The sequence below is a fragment of the Xyrauchen texanus genome, chromosome 24 (genome assembly GCF_025860055.1).
Source record: "Xyrauchen texanus isolate HMW12.3.18 chromosome 24, RBS_HiC_50CHRs, whole genome shotgun sequence".
In the NCBI taxonomy this organism is placed as follows: domain Eukaryota; kingdom Metazoa; phylum Chordata; class Actinopteri; order Cypriniformes; family Catostomidae; genus Xyrauchen; species Xyrauchen texanus.
The window spans coordinates 25,450,470-25,470,339 of record NC_068299.1 but is presented as its reverse complement, the minus strand read 5'-3'; the positions used below and the strand labels follow the sequence as shown (position 1 = coordinate 25,470,339).

General features: G+C 38.1%; 1 protein-coding gene across 1 annotated transcript in view; it reads right to left on the bottom strand.

Annotated features, from left to right (window-relative positions):
* The window catches only part of LOC127617843 (serologically defined colon cancer antigen 8 homolog), a 77,445-nt gene that overhangs the window by 31,880 nt on the left and 25,695 nt on the right, over nt 1-19,870 (bottom strand). The window contains exons 14-15 of the mRNA XM_052089945.1: nt 5,098-5,225; nt 162-270 (exon numbers count right to left, since the gene is read on the bottom strand). Coding sequence (XP_051945905.1) covers nt 162-270; nt 5,098-5,225 — 237 coding nt within the window. The remainder of the gene's footprint in view (nt 1-161; nt 271-5,097; nt 5,226-19,870) is intronic.

Below are 19,870 nucleotides of genomic sequence, written 5' to 3'. Positions count from 1 at the left end.
TCAGGTTTATTTGCTGAGAAATGCACTGAAAAGAGAGTGAGTGATTTCAGGTACAGTCTTAAAATTTGAAGATAAGTCTGATCAGATTGGGTCAATTTAGAGAGCGTCATTTACGGGTTAATGTACTTAATGGACATTAAAGGAGTAGAAGCATTACATACCTGCTGCTCTGGGCCAGTTCCTCCAGCTTTGCACCAAGTGTGTGACACTCCTCCTTCAGTTTTCCAATCAGGATATTCTGTGCACTAAGCAAAGTGTCTGTTTCTCTCACTGTGCACAGATAAAGCATTGATTCATTAACACAGCACAGGCACGGTTATGCTAAATTATATGCTTCATTTAAAACCAAAACAATGCACATTAAGAACTGTTCTTGGTGACACTTTACAATAAGGTTCCATTTGTTAACATTAGTTAACTACAGTACATAAGTTAACATGAACTAACAATGAACAATACTTCTACAGCATTTATCCATATTTGTTAATATTATTTTCATCATAAATACATTTTAAAAATCTAAAGTTGTACATGTTAACAGTAGTTAATTCACTATGAACTAACATGAATTAACAATAAATTATTGTATTTTTGTAAACTTAACATTAACGAAGACTAATAAATGTTATATAATAAACTAATAAAACGTATTGATCATTGTTAGTTCATGTTACCTAATGCTTAACTAATGTTAACAAATAGAACCCTATTGTAAAGTCTTACCATGATCTTCCTGGGCCCAAATGTTCAAATGCAAAAAAATAAAAAAGTTTAGGGTCATGTGTCCACATTGTTTAAGGCTGTTGCTTTGAAAGTGGTTACACCTATATGATAATCTGCTATTAAAAACGGGAACAGAAAGCTTTGATAAAGCTTTGTGAGGTCTATGATATATGGTTTGCTTATGTTCCAGAGTACACATTTGCGTCACATTCAGTCTGGTAAACTGTTCTTGCATTATGTTTGTCTGTCACTGACAGGAATTTATTTCAAGCATAATAAAAAGTCTCTTTTCAATGCTGCGCAGTAATTGTGTTCTTTGGACATGTCCTCACACACCTTTTGAGAAATAAATTGGTGGCAATTTATTTAAAAGTACTGTTCTACATTTACGTACTATATACAGTGGCGGCCAAAAATATTGGCACCCATGGTAAATATAAGCAAAGAAGGCTGTGAAAATGTCTTTATTGTTTATCCTTTTGATCTTTCATTAAAAATATATCTTCTAATGGATATCAAACAATTGCAAACACTCCACAAATGTAATCAAAAAACAAATATTTTTGTCAAATATATGTGTGACAATTATTGGCACCCTTTTATTCACTACATTTTTTTTATTTAAACTTTGTGCAACATCCCTTTGACAAGATAACAGTTCTGAGTCTTATCCTATAGTGCATAATTAGGTTGGAGAACACATAGCAAGAAGATTCCTCGCTATAGAATCTCTCCAGATACTTCAAATTCAGAGGTCCACATGGTTCAGGTCAGGAGACTGGGATGGCCATGGCAGAACCTTGATTTTGAGGATTTTGAGGAACTATTTTTGTGTTGATTTTGATGTGTGTGTTGGATTATTGTCTTGCTGGAAAATCCAACCAGGGCCATTTTAAGCTTTCAGGTGGCAGTCAGGTTTTGATTTTTTTATCTGTTGGTATTTTATAGTCTATGATGCCATGTATCCGAAAAAGATGTCCAGGACCATTGGAACAAAAACAGCCCTGCAACGTTAAAGATCGCCCACCATATTTAACCGTGGCCATGAGGAACCTTTCCATATGGCTACCTCTCTGTGTGCGCCAAACTCATCTCTGGTGTTTGCTGCCAAAAAACTCTATTTTTGTTTTATCTGACCATAGAACCTGGTCCCATTTGAAGTCCCAGTAGTGTCTGGCAAACTGAACTTGAGGTTGTTGTTGGATGAGAGCAGAGGCTTTTTTCTTGAAACTCTCCCAAACAACTTGTTTTGATGTCTGATTGTAGTTTTGGAGACTTTCTGACCCTAAACTCCAACTGATTTCTGCAAATCTCCAGCTGTGATCCTTGGAGAATTGTTGGCCACTCAAACCATCCTCCTCACCATGCTTAAAGACAATATAGACACACATCCTCTTTCCAGGTCGATTTCTAACATCTCCAGTTGATTGACACTTCTTAATTACTGTCCAGATGGTGGAAATGGGTATTTTTAATGCTTTAGCTATTTTCTTATAGCCATTTCACATTTTGTGAAGCTCAATAACCTTGTGCTGCACATCATAACTTTATTCTTTGGTCTTACCCATTGTGATGAATGAGAATTTGGCCTGTTTGTTAACTCATAATTATACCCCTCTGAAACAGGAAGTCAAGGCTGAACAATTTCATGTTCCTTGTCACCCAGGTGTCCTAAAACATGTAAAATATGAATGGGAATATACTTCAGATAAATTTTACTCATAAGAATTTATAGGGGTACCAATAGTTGTGCCACACATATATTTCCCAAAGATATTTGTTTTTGATAAAAATTGTGTTGTGTTTGCAATTGTTTGATATCCATTAGAAGATATATTTTTGTTAATATTTTGAATGAAATATCAAAAGGATTACCAATAAAGATACAGACTTCTTTGCTTATATTTACCATGGGTGCTAATATTTTGGGGCATCACTGTAATTACAACAACTACAGTGATTACTAGGTACTAACCCAAAACCTTATCCTAAACCCCAAACTTAAACCATATTAAATAAATGTAGTTACCTAAAATTACAGAGTACTTTCTTGGGTAAGTACACTGAAAATACACGTACAGTAAAATAAAGTGCAACCAATAAATTTCTATGACTTTCATAGTCATCCCTGATTACTAGTTATGTATTTAAATACCAGTTTATACAGATTGCAAGGCTTCTAGCAGATTTCTAGCCTTCTATTTTAGAGCTGAAAAACACTACAAAAATATACACTCACCTAAAGGATTATTAGGAACACCATACTAATACTGTGTTTGACCCCCTTTCGCCTTCAGAACTGCCTTAATTCTATGTGGCATTGATTCAACAAGGTGCTGAAAGCATTCTTTAGAAATGTTGGCCCATATTGATAGGATAGCATCTTGCAGTAGATGGAGATTTGTGGGATGCACATCCAGGGCACGAAGCTCCCGTTCCACCACATCCCAAAGATGCTCTATTGGGTTGAGATCTGGTGACTGTGGGGGCCATTTTAGTACAGTGAACTCATTGTCATGTTCAAGAAACCAATTTGAAATGATTCCAGCTTTGTGACATGGTGCATTATCCTGCTGGAAGTAGCCATCAGAGGATGGGTACATGGTGGCCATAAAGGGATGGACATGGTCAGAAACAATGCTCAGGTAGGCCGTGGCATTTAAACGATGCCCAATTGGCACTAAGGGGCCTAAAGTGTGCCAAGAAAACATCCCCCACACCATTACACCACCACCACCAGCCTGCACAGTGGTAACAAGGCATGATGGATCCATGTTCTCATTCTGTTTATGCCAAATTCTGACTCTACCATCTGAATGTCTCAACAGAAATCGAGACTCATCAGACCAGGCAACATTTTTCCAGTCTTCAACTGTCCAATTTTGGTGAGCTCTTGCAAATTGTAGCCTCTTTTTCCTATTTGTAGTGGAGATGAGTGGTACCGGTGGGGTCTTCTGCTGTTGTAGCCCATCCGCCTCAAGGTTGTGCGTGTTGTGGCTTCACAAATGTTTTGCTGCATACCTCGGTTGTAACGAGTGGTTATTTCAGGCAAAGTTGCTCTTCTATCAGCTTGAATCAGTCGGCCCATTCTCCTCTGACCTCTAGCATCAACAAGGCATTTTCGCCCACAGGACTGCCGCATACTGGATGTTTTTCCCTTTTCACACCATTCTTTGTAAACCCTAGAAATGGTTGTGCGTGAAAATCCCAGTAACAACCATGCCACGCTCAAAATTGCTTAAATCACCTTTCTTTCCCATTCTGACTTTCAGTTTGGAGTTCAGGAGATTGTCTTGACCAGGACCACACCCTTAAATGCATTGAAGCAACTGCCATGTGATTGGTTGATTAGATAATTGCATTAATGAGAAATTGAACAGGTGTTCCTAATAATCCTTTAGGTGAGTGTATTTCACAACAAATATTTCAATGATATTTCCTGGCCTAAAAATCACAACCTTAAAATTTCCTGACAGTTACATGGTTTCTATGAGCATGGAAACCCTGTGTACCCCTCGCCCAGAAAGAGGATAAGTAATAGACTAAAATGGGCTGTAACATTTAAGTTTAGTTTAAAAAAATTAAAAAGTGTTAAAAATTTTCAGTAGATGTTGAAAAGTTCACCAAACGTATACTAATGAGTTGCTGTGCTTTGAAAATAGCTGGGCAAGTGCAGGCCACAGAAAAAAAAAAACAGCACACACAAAACAGAATAAAAAGACAAAAAACTGGATTTTAAACAAACGTGGCAGAATTTAAAAAAAAGCGTTATTAATTAAAGGCGATACTATCTAACTACAAACCAATCAATTTAGAGTTAGAGAGACATGGCCGGGAGGGAGAGCAAGAAAAAAATAATTAGCTATCGAGAAGGGCCATTATATGCTTAGAGAGGGAAGTGGTCTGTGGTATTAAAGGACTAATTCCATAAGCCCAGAGAGCTTCCTGCTGAGCCTCTGATGCCATTTCTCTTTAGACAACGTGTGCCGTGCAGCTGCGGCAAAAAAAGTCCTTTGTTTTCACTGCGCTTTGTTCTGGCAAACAGCATGCCTCAAGTTTCTGGAAACACAGGTAAACAAACTAAACTCACTCATCCAGATGGTGCAACAGATGTGAGAGCAGCACTCTGAAATCAGCAGGCAGTGCTGACAGGCTCCCCAGTCCCCTCCAACACACACACATTTTTAAACACTAACTAATACGTAGTGCTGAAGTGCCGAGCATCTGCTCCCTTCGGCCAGCCAAAGGTTACAGGTTTTCCTGATGCCATCCCACACAGTGTGGCTCACGCCCTGGGTGTGTGGAGGCGAGGGAGGCGGAAGGGCGGGTGTGGCGGTTGTTCTGGCAAGGGGCAGTGCACCGGTGAACACCCACCACTCCTCTCGTGCTGCGCCTCCATTTGCTGGAGAGTCTGTGTCAGCTCATGTTCGCGCTGCTGTGCCCGGAAGGTCAGAGCAGCCATGTCCTCGCCGCAGCAGCTCTCTACCGCCTCCTTCTCCTGCCTGCAGACAGAGAGAGAGAGAAAAAAAAACACAAAAGACGGAGATACACATGCATGATACACATAGAGATTAGTGATATACATGGATACCTGGGTATATCCAAGCAATAGGGTAGGACAGGCTGTGCTATATTGTGAATATAATCATGGCCAAAGGCCATTGTTAGGTATGACATGCAGTCCCTGACATGTAAACCTACCTAGTGCTAAAGTTGATAGTTGGCCTCTATTGGTGCTGTGCAATCATATACTTCATTATAGCTATGTGAACAGTTGTAATGGTATATTGACCAATCAGCATCCAAGATTGGAAAAATCCACCCACATCTCCTTTTGTAACATCATACAGGTTTAGAACATAAGGGTGAGTGAAAAATAATAATAATAATAATAATAATAATAATAATGTTACTTTAACAACTTCTGTTGATTTCATTTGACTGTGCTATGCAAGTACTACAATGCTTAAGCAATACTGCAATCCTTTACAGTAAAGCCAATATAGCTTTGTTGACTGACTCAAAGAAAGGGAGAAACAGTGATTTCAGAGATTAACTTTTTAATTTGACACTCATGAGTTAAAATACATTAAGGCACCTCGACAGTGTAAACAAAAGCACATGTAACTGCGGACATGAAAATGTTTCTTTTACCACAACAACCAGTTTGAAGAATATCACTTTAAGATCATCATAAATAAATAGCTAGTTTGTATTACAAAACACCAGACATAATTCAGGCCAAAGAAAGTAAGAAAACAACAAAACACCCACAAAACTCAAGTCAAAGTGTGTTAATTAACAGTAGAGCCTGAAACATTTTCTCGCACACTGGGTTTGGAATGTAGCTGGAGAAGTGACCGTCTCTGCAGGCCTGCTGTCGTCTGGAGTGTGAAGGCGCTCCGCCTGCGAGAGCTGAGTGAGAGCGAGCGAGCAGGGGGAAGAGCGCTCGGCTCCCGCTGTGCTTGAACAGCGGCCTAAAACACCATCCACACCAGCGCTCAGCAGGGGCTCACAAAGGCCTCACAGCCAGCCATTTGTTACTGTGGCTTTGCAGGGTGCCCAGCCACTCACTGGGGTGCGGGGGTGTGGATGGAAAGGGGGGAGGGGGGTGGTCGAGTGTTTATCGACCAATTAACGAGATATATCGGCAAAAAGTTTACCGAGAGCACTTTAGGGAAAATGTTGGCGGAGCGTGAGGCCTTAGAGTGAGATACTGTGGACACCATTTAGAGTGAAAGTTATCTAAATGCAAATAATAATTGTTTACGGAGTATGTGACTAGCAGACGATCTGAGGTATTATCCTCTTGTATGAATTGTGTTACCTTTTTTGTTTGATTGCGCAAACCTTAGGCCTACTATAGGCCAAATATTATTTTTTTTATTGTGATTCTTTTTTACTTAAGTTATACCAATTAAATCAATACCCAACGTGAAGAGCATTTTAATAAAACTTAAAAATAAACATTCAGAGAAATGTAAACTCAAGCGATGCTATTGCTAGATTAATTATATTAAAGCTGAAGTGTGTACTTGTTTCAATGTTAAAATACTTTCTCTCTTTTAATGTCAATGGTAATCAAGGCGATCGGGAATTTTGCTTGATGGATTTTCAGTGGTGAAGAAATATCCCAAATTTTGAGTGGGGTTTAAGTTTGGTGAACTTTGACTAGCCTCACATAGAAACACTGGCTCAACCAATGCTGTGAGTTTATGGTAGGACTATCTGTTCGCCCACCAATGGAAGACAAGGGGAGTGTTCAGGAAAGATGTTTGAAAACAATCCCCTGTTTTTGCCATTTTATTTGATGATGCTAGTGGCACAGAAATTGCACACTTCAGCTTTAAGAAATATCCTGGGAGTATATTACATAAACACATTTCTTATTTAGTTGTTGTAGTTATTTGATTCTTTGTGTTAATTAATAGTCAAGTCAATTTCATTTGTATAGCGCCTTTCAAAACACACATAGTTTCAAAGCACAAAAAAGTGGTTGTGAAGTCAGGTCACACAGCTCGGACTCACCTCACACCCTCTCCAGCCACTCCACAATGCCAGGTCAGCGTGTGTTTGCTCACTGTGGTTGATGATGAGAGCTAGGCCTAATGTCCTCCAGTTGGGAGCCATATCCGGATTGCTCGGTCTGCCTAGTAGGGAGCAGCATCGAGCGGCAGAAAGCGGTTTCCATGGTTGGGTGTTGGTGGAGCTCGAGGGCTGAGGGCTGCCTAAGTGGGTACTATTCAAGCTGTTGCCCATTTGATTTGGACTACTACAGACCGTTCGAGCGCAGAGTTTGCAGCACCCTGCGGTGCTCTGTGAATCAATGCCAAAAATGACCAAATGCTACTGTTCCTAAAATGTTGGCAAATTGGAGTCAGTCGTTTGGCTTCATGATCACTCAACAGTACACAAGGACACTTGCCACCATTTGGATGTTAATATATGTGCGAGGAAAACTTTCAAAAGTTGAAGAGTACAGGTTGCGCTGTTGGGGAAAAAGGGATTTGGACAGAAGATGCTAATCTGGCATACTTAAATTCAGACATTCATTCTGGTTCTAAAGTAAAATGGACTTTATGATGCTACAGTATATTCATGTCTCAAACGCTTATTGAAATGCTAGTAAAAGAAAGCACACAATTCAATCCAAACAACTGAAAGCTGAATGCTACTTTCATGTTAAAAGTACAGAAACCTAGACTATTTTGTCTCTGCTGTTAAAAATCAGCCAAAACTTAAAATTGTGTCATAATTTGCTCACCCTCATGTCGTTCCAAACATGTATGACTTTTTTTTCTAATGCGGAATACAAATGGAGAAATTTTTATTAATAACACAGTTTGTCTTTTCAACAATGCAAAAAACAACACAAGTTTAACACGTATGCCACTTCACTCATGCACTCATCAGGGTTCGTAGACATTTTGACTAATAAATTACCATGACTTTTCCATGAACTTCCTTATTATGAAGCGTTTTCAAATAGGGCTCCACAATTAATTCAAAAAACAAATCACAATTACGATTATGGCTGCTACAATTATGTAATCGTGAAAACTGACGATTATAGCATTACATTTAAGTCTGCTCCTGTTGCGTCAAGTGTTTTTGCAGCAATTGAGTATTCTAACCAATCACAGACATGTGCTAGCAATGAAACAGCACTGACCAATCAGAGACACTTAAAGGATTTGTTCACCGAAAAACGAAAATTATCTCATCATTTACTCACCTATACATGTGTATGACTTTCTTTCTACTGCAGAACACAAACTAAGATTTTTGGAAGAATAGCTCAGCTACACTTGCATTTTTATGGACCTACAGAGCTGAAATATTCTTCTAAAAATCTACACATCTGGGATGGCAAGAGGGTGAGCAAATGATGAGAGAATTTCCATTTTTGGGTGAACTATTCCTTTAAATTAGTCCTCTTGTCCTATAATGAGAACTGATCCTAATGCGCAAGTTTTAAACAGTCTGATGCCCAGATGCTTGCTTTATGTTTGACCTCTGTTTGCGGTGGGACACAAAAATGTACCTGTTGGAAATCCCACGGCCCGCGGGCGTCGTGGGTGAAAATCCCAGGAGATCAGCAGTTACAGAAATAATCAAACCAGCACATCTGGCACAAACAATCATCCATGCGATTATCTAGTCAGTCAATCATGTGGCAGCAGTGCAATGCATAAAATCATGCAGGTACAGGTCAGGAGCTTCAGTTAATGTTCACATCAACCATCAGTATAGGGGAACAAATGTGATCTCAGCGATTTGGAGCGTGGCATGATTGTTGGTGCCAGATGGGCTGGTTTGAGTATTTCTGTAACTGCTGATCTCCTGGAATTTTCACACACAACAGTCTCTAGAATTTACTCAGAATGGTGCCAAAAACAAAAAAAAAAACATTCATTCAGTTCTGTGGACGGATATGCCTTGTTGAATGGCCAGACTGGTTAGAACTGACAAAGTCTACAGTAACTCAGATAACCACTCTGTACAATTGTGGTAAGAAGAATAACATCTCAGAATGCTACTCCGAGATGTGGGTTGGCGCTGTTTTGGCGTCATGAGGGGGGACTTTCACAATATTAGGGAGGTGGTTTTAATGTTGTGGCTGAACGGTGAATATATTTAACAAATGTATATATACTACCGGTAAAAAGTTTGGAAACACACTCATTCTTTTTTATAATTTGTTTTTCACATTTTAGAATAATAGTAAAGTCATCAAAACTGTGGAATAACATAAATGGAACTATGGGAATTATGTTGTGACTAAACAAAATCCAAAATAAATCAAAACTGTGTTATATTTTAGCATCTTTAAAGTAGTCAACCTTTGCCTAGAATTTGCAGTCATGCACTCTTGACAGTTTCTCAACAAACTTCTTGAGGTGTCACCCTGGGATGCTTTTTAAACAGTATTGAAGGAGTTCCCATCTATGTTTGGCACTTATTGGCTGCTTTTATTATTATTTGGTCCAAGTCATCAATTTCAAAACCTTTTTTTTATTATTATAAAATTTTAGTTTTGTAATGAAATATATTAATATGGCGGCACAATAACATTTTTAATAAAATAAAACTTTAAGCGTACACCTTCAGATTAGGACTGACACGATTGACCATAAAAATTGTCGACAAAAATTTTAATTGTCGAATTTGATCTAATTAACGTAACACAAGATCACATTAAACTGTAATGATGATGCACGACAGCAGCACTGCAGTTCACGACTGACTGAGGAGAGGAAGAATTACGCAGATCACAGTCCAGATGCACTCTAAACTTTCCAAACAGCTTCAGATTATGTAGATCGCAAAGTATTGGGCAATTATACAAAAAATATCTAATAAGTAAACACAGAAGCACTCTCGTAATGGAATAAGTGGAGCCAGAGCTCTTTAATGGAAATACCCTGGCGTTCCACCTTAAATACAGATATATTTAATGCATTATAGCTTTATTAAAATTCAAATAATGCATTCACCTGAGAAGCAGCATAAGGTATTTAGACTTGCTTTTAGAGAATAGATCTTGAATATAAGTATATTTTGTCTTTACTGCACTCGCAGAAGTATAAAAAAGTAAAAAATCTAAATCTAAAGACTAAATATCTAATATGTTGCTTCTCAAGTAAATTTATCTTGTTTTAATGATTTTTAGACAATTTTAAAATGGAAAACAAGACAAAAACACTTGATAAAAATATTATTATTATTTATTTTTTTTTTTTGCAGTAAATTTCTTTACTGCATTAAACTTAATAAAAAGTATTTTTCCCTTTAATTCAGTGAAAGTCATTTAGAGGCATCCTCTATTGTTAGTAAGCACATTTAGTACAACCTTTTAAGTCGGGGCACAGCTGAATTATCAGTTAAGAGCTAATGATTAATCGTTGCAATAATTGCTGAATAGTCGAATAATCTATCTCTATTATTAGAATAGTCTTTCTAATAATCGTTAGATTCATCGATTATCAAAATAATCGTTAGTTGCAGCCCCATTTCAGATAAAAAGATTAAGATCATGAGAAATATTTCAGTGAAGTGTTTCAAAAGTTTTGATATTGTGTGTATAACACACATACATTTGAAGACAAATTTATTAGCCCCCTTTGAAATATTTAGTTATTTTCAAATAATTCCCAAGTGCTGTTTAATGGAGCAAAGACTTCAACATAGCATTTCTAAACATAATAGTTAATTTAGGAAACTTAGAGTGTTTATAATACAAATAGAAACAAAATTATAACCAAGAAAAAAAAAAAATCTACAGGTCAAAATTATTAGCCCTCTGATGTTAATAGTAAATAGTGTATTCCTTATGCTTGATAACAGCCTTTAGTCGTTTGTTGTAGTTCTCAACAAGTTTTAGGCATTTCTCCTGAGTCGCCGCAGCCCATTCCTCCTTAGCAAATCTCTCAAGTTCCTCCAGATTTGTTGGTCTCCTGGCATGGACTCTAGCCTTCAGTCTGGCCCTTAGATTTTCTATGGGATTCAAGTCTGGGCTTTGTGCAGGCCAGTCAAGGACATTCACTTTGCTCGTTTTGAGGTAGTTCTTCACCAGAAGTGAGGTAAGCTTAGTGAGATAAGTCGCTATCATGCTGGAAGACGAAATGTCGACCCAAACCAAGTTTTGTTGCAGATTTCCTGAGGCTGTCTATGTTCTCGTAGTCTTCCTTTTTCATGATTCCTTCGACCCTGATGAGATTCCCAGTTCCAGACGCACTGAAACATCCCCACAACATTATACTCCACTGCCATTTTTCAATGTGGGAACGGTGTTCTTTGGATCGAGCGCCTCTCCCTTCTTACTCCAAACATAGGCAACATCTCTATGGCCAAAGAGCTCTAGTTTTGTCTCATCTGACCAAAGGACACGTTTCCAGTATGCATCATTTTTCTCTAGGTTGTCCTTGGCAAACTTCAGTCTAGCTTGGAGGTGTCTCTTCTTCACAAGAGTTTTACTTGGTGTGCATCCTCGCAGTCCATTCCTGTACAGGGCTCTAGTGACTGTCTTCGTTGAGACATCAATCCCAGACTTGGCTAAATCATTCACTAGTGTCTTGGCAGTTGTTCTTGGGTCTTTAGAAACCTCTCTCACCAGTTTTCTTTCCAAGGTTTTTTAAATCTTTCGCTTCCTGCCTCTGCCAGTCTTGTTCTCCACTGTGTGGGTCTCTTCAAACTTCTTGATAATACTCACGGCAGTTCTTGACACCTGAAAACGCTTTGATAAATGTGAATATCCTTCTCCTGCTTTGTGAGCATTAACAATTCTTTTACTCAAGTCTAAACAAATTTATTTTGTCTTTGCCATGATGACAGTTTTATATAACTTCACTAGTTGTTTTGCAAGATACTAATCCTCAGTTTGAAGTGCAACTTAAAGGCTTGGGGGATGAATTGGGTTAATTAGGCGAGTTAGGTTAAATAGGCAAGCCATTGGATAACAGTGGTTGGTTCCGTAGCCAATCAAACAGATAATTTCTTAAGGGGGCTAATAATATTGACCTGAGCAGTTTTTAAATAATTATTTTATTCCAGGCAAATTGAAATAAATAAGGCTTTCTCCAGAGGAAAAATAAGAAATACTGTGTAAAAATCCCCTAGCTCTGTTAAACATCACTGTGGAAATATTTGAAAATGAATTGAAATTTCATAGGGGGCTAATAATTTTTTCTTCAACTAATATATATATATATATTACACACACACACACACACACACGTAGTGTTTCCATGTTTTATGGGGACTTTCCATAGACATAATGGTTTTTATACTGTACAAACTTTATATTCTATCCCCTAAACCTAACCCTACCCCTAAACCTAACCCTCACAAAAAACTTTCTGCATTTTTACATTTTCAAAAAACATAATTTAGTATGATTTATAAGCTGTTTTCCTCATGGGGACCGACAAAATGTCCCCACAAGGTCAAACATTTCGGGTTTTACTATACTTATGGGGACATTTGGTGCCCACAAAGTGCTAAATACATGCTCTCTCACACACACACACACACACACACACACACACACACACACACTACTGTGCAAAAGTTGTAGGCCCTTGTGAAAAGTGTTGCAGGGTGAGGATGTTTTAAAAACAATGCCATAAATAGTATTCACTTCTCACTTACATTTTGGGTTGTTTCTCACCAAAACCATATCATATGCCTTCAAAAGACTTGGAAAATGATGCACGAGTCACATTATTATGATACTTCTGTATTTTGTTTTAGATTTAAAGTGAGTCTATATCAACTACAACTGTAGGCTATTGAAAATATGGAGGGCTATCTTAATTAAAATGTATCCTTTAGTATTCAGTAGGGTTGGGCGATGTCCCCTAAATTGGCAGTTGACGATGTTGACAGTAAAACATCGCGATGGATGTTTATATAATTTCATATAATTTTCAAAAATCATATGAAAAATTATCATTTCGTTATTTTACTAACCCAACCCATCGTCGGCGCTTTATCAGTAGGTTGCACGACACGTGAAGCATTTTTTTTTTTTTTTAGCTTTCACTTAAGAAGAGTTGTGCACTTTTTAATTTTAATATCTCTTTACATAAATACTATTTTCCACTTAAAAACTATAATTTCGTTATTTTACTATCCCAACTGACTCTTCCAGCTTTCCAATAGGTTGCACGTAAGGGGAAAAATATTTCTTCCACTTAAGAAGAGTTGTGCACTTTTAAGCACTTTTTATTTTAATATATCTCTTTACATAGATATTTTTTTCTACTGAAAAACTATAATTTCGTTATTTTACTAGCCCAACTAATTAGTACTCATCCGGGCTTTTTAATATATTAGCTCTAAGAAAAAAAAAGTCGTCTTTGGGCAGCCTTCTTGCGAGGAGAGCAGCCACAGCCACGCTCACTGATGAGCAAAAGGTCGAGGCAGAAATGACCATGTACCTGCAGGAAATGGCCATTGATGGGGAAGAGGACCCGCTGACTTGGTGGAAAACGAATGACAAAAGGTTTCCGTTCATGGCAAGATTAGCACGGAAATATCTGTGCATATGTGCTACCAGTACTCCATCAGAGCGGGTCTTCAGCACAGCGGGTAGTGTAGTTACTCCAATCCGCAGCTTATTAAAACCAGATAAAGTGAATATGTTGGTATTTCTGGCCAGAAACATCGAAATTTAAACATGGTCTATGGTGATATTAGACTTCTTTACGCATTTTTCAGCCATCCGTTCTGGAGCTATTCGATTTTGAATATTATTTTTAAACGTTCATTTATGTAGTTCATATGACCACTTTACAATATTTCAATAACATAATTTATTTTGTAGCCTGTGCTGAAGTTAATTGTGCTGCTAATTATAAGTGAAATGTTAATGCCGAGTTTCGGTCTGAGTGTTGTTCCGTTTTCTAGTTCTTTATTTGTTGTTCTTCTATGTTTTAATAAATGTGTGTTATTCATATTCACCTTGTTTCTTTCATTTGATTTGACATTATGGATTTATGGCCAAGGAAATTTTTCTTTAAAAGTGTTAACCAGACAAAAGTTATTTGACGTTCACTGGTCTGGGTTGATCTTAAACTGCCGCTTCAGTGTATACAAGAGCTATGTGACAATGAGCAAGATTTTCTGAGACGCTACAACTACTAATAATTAATTAATAAAGGCTATTTTCTTGTAGCCTACAAAATAAAATATTTGAATCTAAATGTACAGTGTAAGACATGTAAAAAAAAAGACAAGAAGCTAACAATGTCAAGATCAATATTTGTGTAGCCTGCCTGACATGGTATTTTCACAGACTAACACGTCACGTCTCTGGCATATACTACAGTATTTAAAATAGCATATATGCATTAGTTATATTCTCAATTTAATTTACAGAGCAATCCCTGCAAAGTTTTTAGGTTAACTATAGAAGAGACTAGGATTAGTGGGTCACACTAGCAAGACTCGCAAAAGGGGGCGTGGCATCACGATGGTGGCTCGACATCGTGATGTTGGTCAGCCATCATGATGGACGATGATATCGTCCATCGGCACAACCCTAGTATTCAGCATAAGAAAAAAAGTCATATGGGTTTGGAATGACAACAAAGTGAGTAATTAATGACATTTTCCATTGGATGAACTACTCATTTAAGATATTGAAGATAAATTGGCCAGCTCATTAACACAGGAAGTACGTAGAAAAGAGTATTTGAACACGCTCACAAAGCAACAACCCTCAGATGTACAATAGTACTATGTTGGTTGGTGTCAATTGCATTTCTCCTTCCTGTGTCCCACTAACACGTTTGCCCGCATCCCTCCAGAAGCAGAGAGATGAAACAACCCAACCTGTGCTGACCAGAATTCCATCCTGCAGTACTTACATGCCTGATATAAACTCTACATCCAAACCTCTATTAGTGCCTGTCAGCCTCTCTATCGTTCGTCTCATATACCCCCCTCCCATTTATACCCCTCCCCTCCCTTCGCTGCGCCCTCCCACCCTTTTTCCTTTAACTAAACTGGCTCTGGCTCCCTCCATCTGGTCCCCTTTCCTTCAGCAGCCCCGCACCTGTTCACACCTCCTCTCCTGTTGGACCGCATTGAACATTTCCTCCCATGCCAGGGCTATTCTGGCACTCACAACCTCTCTGTCATTCAATCCATCTGTCAGAAGTGAACTTTGTTTACCGCCAGCTTCTGCTTTCTTCTTCAAGAAGCGCAAAACCCCCTCAAGGTCAGAGGCAAAGCGAATTGCAGACGCCACCAATTTATAAACAACCCCCTCCCTTTCTAAAAGACACCCCTATCAACAAACCAACTAATCATGATAATCATTTTTTTCCTTATGTATCCATAGAGAATCTGTTGTGATTTCAAAACGCTTGCAGAGGAAGCTGAGATGCGTTCACATATGCTGAATGAATAGCCTCATAGTCAGGTCAAGAAATTGTAGACTTCAGATTGGTTGTTTATACAAAGGACCAAGATTAAAGTAAAAAAAAGTTTTATTTATATATATATATATATATATATATATATATATATATATATATATATATATATATATATATATATATATATATATATATATATAAAATGCTTTGTTGCTTACCTGAAAAACAGTTAAGCTTCAAGGTGTAGTAATTCTTTATAAGTTGTACTGGCCGATATGGCAGTCATTTTGGACTTATATGGATATGGATCATTTTAATGTGGATGCAGCATCAGCTTTAGGCTTCTGTTATGACTGGAGTCGGTTAAAAGTACTAGTTCAGTTCTTTAAGCATAAACATTTTTAATGAGAAAATGCAGAAAACACATTAAATACACTGTAAAATATATTTAACAGGTTTTATAATGTGCATTCCACCTCAAAAAAAGGACAAAGCAAATTAAATGGCTAGAAATGAAAGTGTAAAGATGAGAGAGAGGAAAAGAGTGAGAAGGAGAGAATGAGAAAAACAGAACGCTATCCCTGGGTGCAACAACCTGTGACAGTGCTGCTTAGACTCACACTCCGGGAGCATGACGCATTGCCACAGCTCGGGCTGACCTGCAGGGGCTTTTGCCAGACCCCCCCGCCCGTGTCACCTCACATAGGAGGCTCAACTAAACAGCACTGCATTCATCATTTCTCTGACACACACCACACAAGCTCTCCAAAAGCCCAGCGTGCCCATGCTTAGAAATCAAACCAACACAAAAAGCGCATGGCCAACGACGAGCATAACAAACAGCGCTTTTAAACCAACAGGGTGTCGGGCTGCCGGGCCTTAGGGTTGTGCCCAGCTCTTCCGCTTCCGTTTCATGACAGGCTTTTTAGGGAGGATGCCCACTTTGTGATGGACTCCTTATGCCATCTGGAGAGCGAAGAAGATGAGAGAGAGAGAGAGAGAGAGGCCAGGGGAGAAAGAGATAGTCATTTTAAATGATGACAGTCTCTGGCCATTGGGCCTTTTAGGTACAGTATGTTTGAGCATGTTAATTTACCGATATATCAAGATAAATCTGTAACTACAGTATCACGGTGGAGGTGTACTTTTTTAAGAACAGGGATCAACAAAACTACATATTTTCATAATCAACTAGTCAGAACAACTAGTCTGACTTCAGGAAGTATTGTATCATTAGGCTGATTCATGGTCATGTCCACCAGTCACTGATCAGAAGCATTTCTTAAAGGGCGTTTTTGGTAAATTTAAGTCTTTGTGCATATTGCCACCTACTGGGCAGGGAGGAGAATTTATGGTAAAAACAGACTTAAAAAAAAAATAGTATGGGTGTGGGTCATTCAACAAATATATCGGCTAAATATTCTGTATAACCTTTTATTGCACAAAATCATGTAAAAATGCAAAAACAAGAATATGAATAATAAAAGGAACACTGCTCAAAGGTGTTGAAGTTTGAAGTCTTGAACACTGAAATGTATAATTTAATTTATTACAAAAGCAACACAATAACTGTTTGAAGAGGGTAGCAGAATTAAGGCATGCTTTAAAAGTGGATGAATTCAGAGACATAACTTCTCTGAGATTGTTAACTGTCACAGTCTAACAGCATGATAAATCTATATACGCTGTGAGCTTGCTTAAATCCTCTCAGAGATGTCTCAATTCATTCCCTTTAAAGCACAGCCATTATTAAAGCTAAAACAAAAATTATTCAAACTCAATAACTTGTTGGTGGACAACTACTCAACCATCTTGACCCATCTCTAATGAAGAGAATGAGTGAAAATAGTGATGAATTCCAAGAAAGAGTGAAAAGATCTTTTAATGTAGTTTCATGGTGTTTTTCCCCCTTTATGGAGCTTAACAGCCAGAGTCATTATTCTATTTCTTTATATGGCAATAAGATGTGTGGATTTGTTTTTCATGGAAGAAAGAAAGTATTGAGTTTGGAACAAAATAAGAGGGAGTAAATAATGAGAGAATTTTCAATTAGGTGAACTATTCCTTTAATCTTCAGCAGAAGCAAGTGGAAATTCAGACAGTTGAGCATTAAGTGCAAAAATGCACATCTAGAAACATGAGGGCACTTCAGATATCAGTGTTCTTGCCCCAGCAATTGCTAATATGGAACCTGAAGTCTATTGTTGAAATTAAACTTGTGGTGACCGACTAAAAAAGAAAAGTGGCAGAGAGACTTAAAAAAAAAAAAAAAAGGAGAACGACCCAGCTTCCAGAAACAGTAAGTAGGGCACTTTCTCTGGGCAGAGTTGGCCTAAGTGAGAACAGTTGCACCCGACAGATTTGCTCCCACTTTGCCTGGGGACTGGCAACATTATGTCCTGTACAATCATGCCTGACACAGAGCTGGGCCACGCACTGGAGCGATTCTCAGCTTAGATCCACTGACAAAGTCTTAGGACTGGGAGTTTAAGTTTAGCACTTACAGATACAACAAAAGTGTTCTTGATTCACTTTGTGAATCAAAGCAGTACAACTATTAACTTTGACAACAGCTGAAAATAAAACAAGAGTTGCATCTGGGAAAGAAATTAATGCATTTACAATGGGTATTATTGTAGTCATAATTGATTATCAAATTTTTTATTTTCATATTCAGATTGACTTTTACACCCCAAGAGGTTAAATCAGTAGTGTCATGCCAACAATATATTTTGGTATACTTCCATTAAACATTAACAATTCCTCCAACATTAATTTATAATTTGCCCAACAAGTAAAGGATTTTCAGGAAAAGAGTGTGTTCTCTTGTGTACACTACATTGTCCTAATAGGGGCCTGTAAATAAATGACACATATGTATTTGCCTTGAACTTGGTTACACCATTAAATTATGGAGCAAATTGCTGGCAATGAGTTGGGGGCCTGCTTGGTTGAGGGGCATAGCCTCTGGCATTGCATCTGGTCTTATAGGCCAGTGGAGACACAAAGCATGGACAAGAAGAAAGGGAGGGAGGGAAAATCACTGCTAATCGATGCAAACATTACACAAACACATACAGCTTGGTACTCAGGTTCTACATGGTGCTTAATAACAGGCTCTTTAGTACTTTATTCCTTTGAATCAATCTTAAATTAGTGCTTGCAAGGTAACATTGTATGATATGGGTCAAAAATGTGGTTAATGTATGTTCTAAAAAAGTATTTAATTCAGACTGAACCGCTTCACATAAAGAGTCCAAATAAACATTGATTTGTAGATAAATAATCTATTTTTTTACTTTCTAAGAAATGTAAGATTACATTTAGAAAATCTCATACTGATAATAATAGAATGCTCTGCATCTCTTTGCATACTGTTTTGTGAATGGCCTTGTTTTCCTTGCATACATTTAGTTTAATACTTGCATTTGAGACAAAAGTCTACAACCTAAATTTACCTTAAACTTTATCACTACTTTTTTGCGGTCTTGATAGCGCTAGCACTAGCAAATCTAGCCATTACTTGCATGTGCAATTTCATATGATAGAATGGGTCAATAATACAAGTATTACGTGATGGGTTTCAGTTTAGTTTACAGTTTACTTCATTTTTATTGAGTTTATTGATTGATTTTTAAATTAAAGTCAGTAAATGTAGGATTATTTTCATTGCATGTAAGATTTAAAATGAATGCTGAAAAAAAACTGACTGGGGTTAATAAAGCAATATCATTGTAAATAATTTCAAGAGTAGAAAGGTGGGAGAATACAAGATGGGAAAAACTGTCAAGACATCCAGAGCAAAAACCATTGATGCACACTTAAGGAAAGGGTATCATCATCTTAAACCATGTTTTTGTTTGGAGAAACTTCCTATGGACCAGTTAAGCTTCCTACATTGTTATATTGTGACCTGGGTCAACTAAGTCAAACAAAACTATCCAGTGTTTTCTAAGATACTGAGCATAACAGAAGACAAAAGCCTTCTTCCTGCCCTCAGCAGTGTGAAGTGGAAGAGGACCCGGAGGCCAGCAGCCCTGCCGGCGAGGCGTGAAAACGTGGCAAGGTCTCATCCCAGGCCAACGGGCACACCACTGTCAACATCATGACACTCACTGGGCGGCTCGCCGGCACTCTCCTGTCTAGCCGGCAGCAGTCCCAGCTGCCCTATCCATTACTGTCTGATTAGTTCTGCTAAGCAGCCCCTCCCCGACATGCCCCATCACCATCTGCTCCCCCAACAAGATGGCTGCCGCACAGCA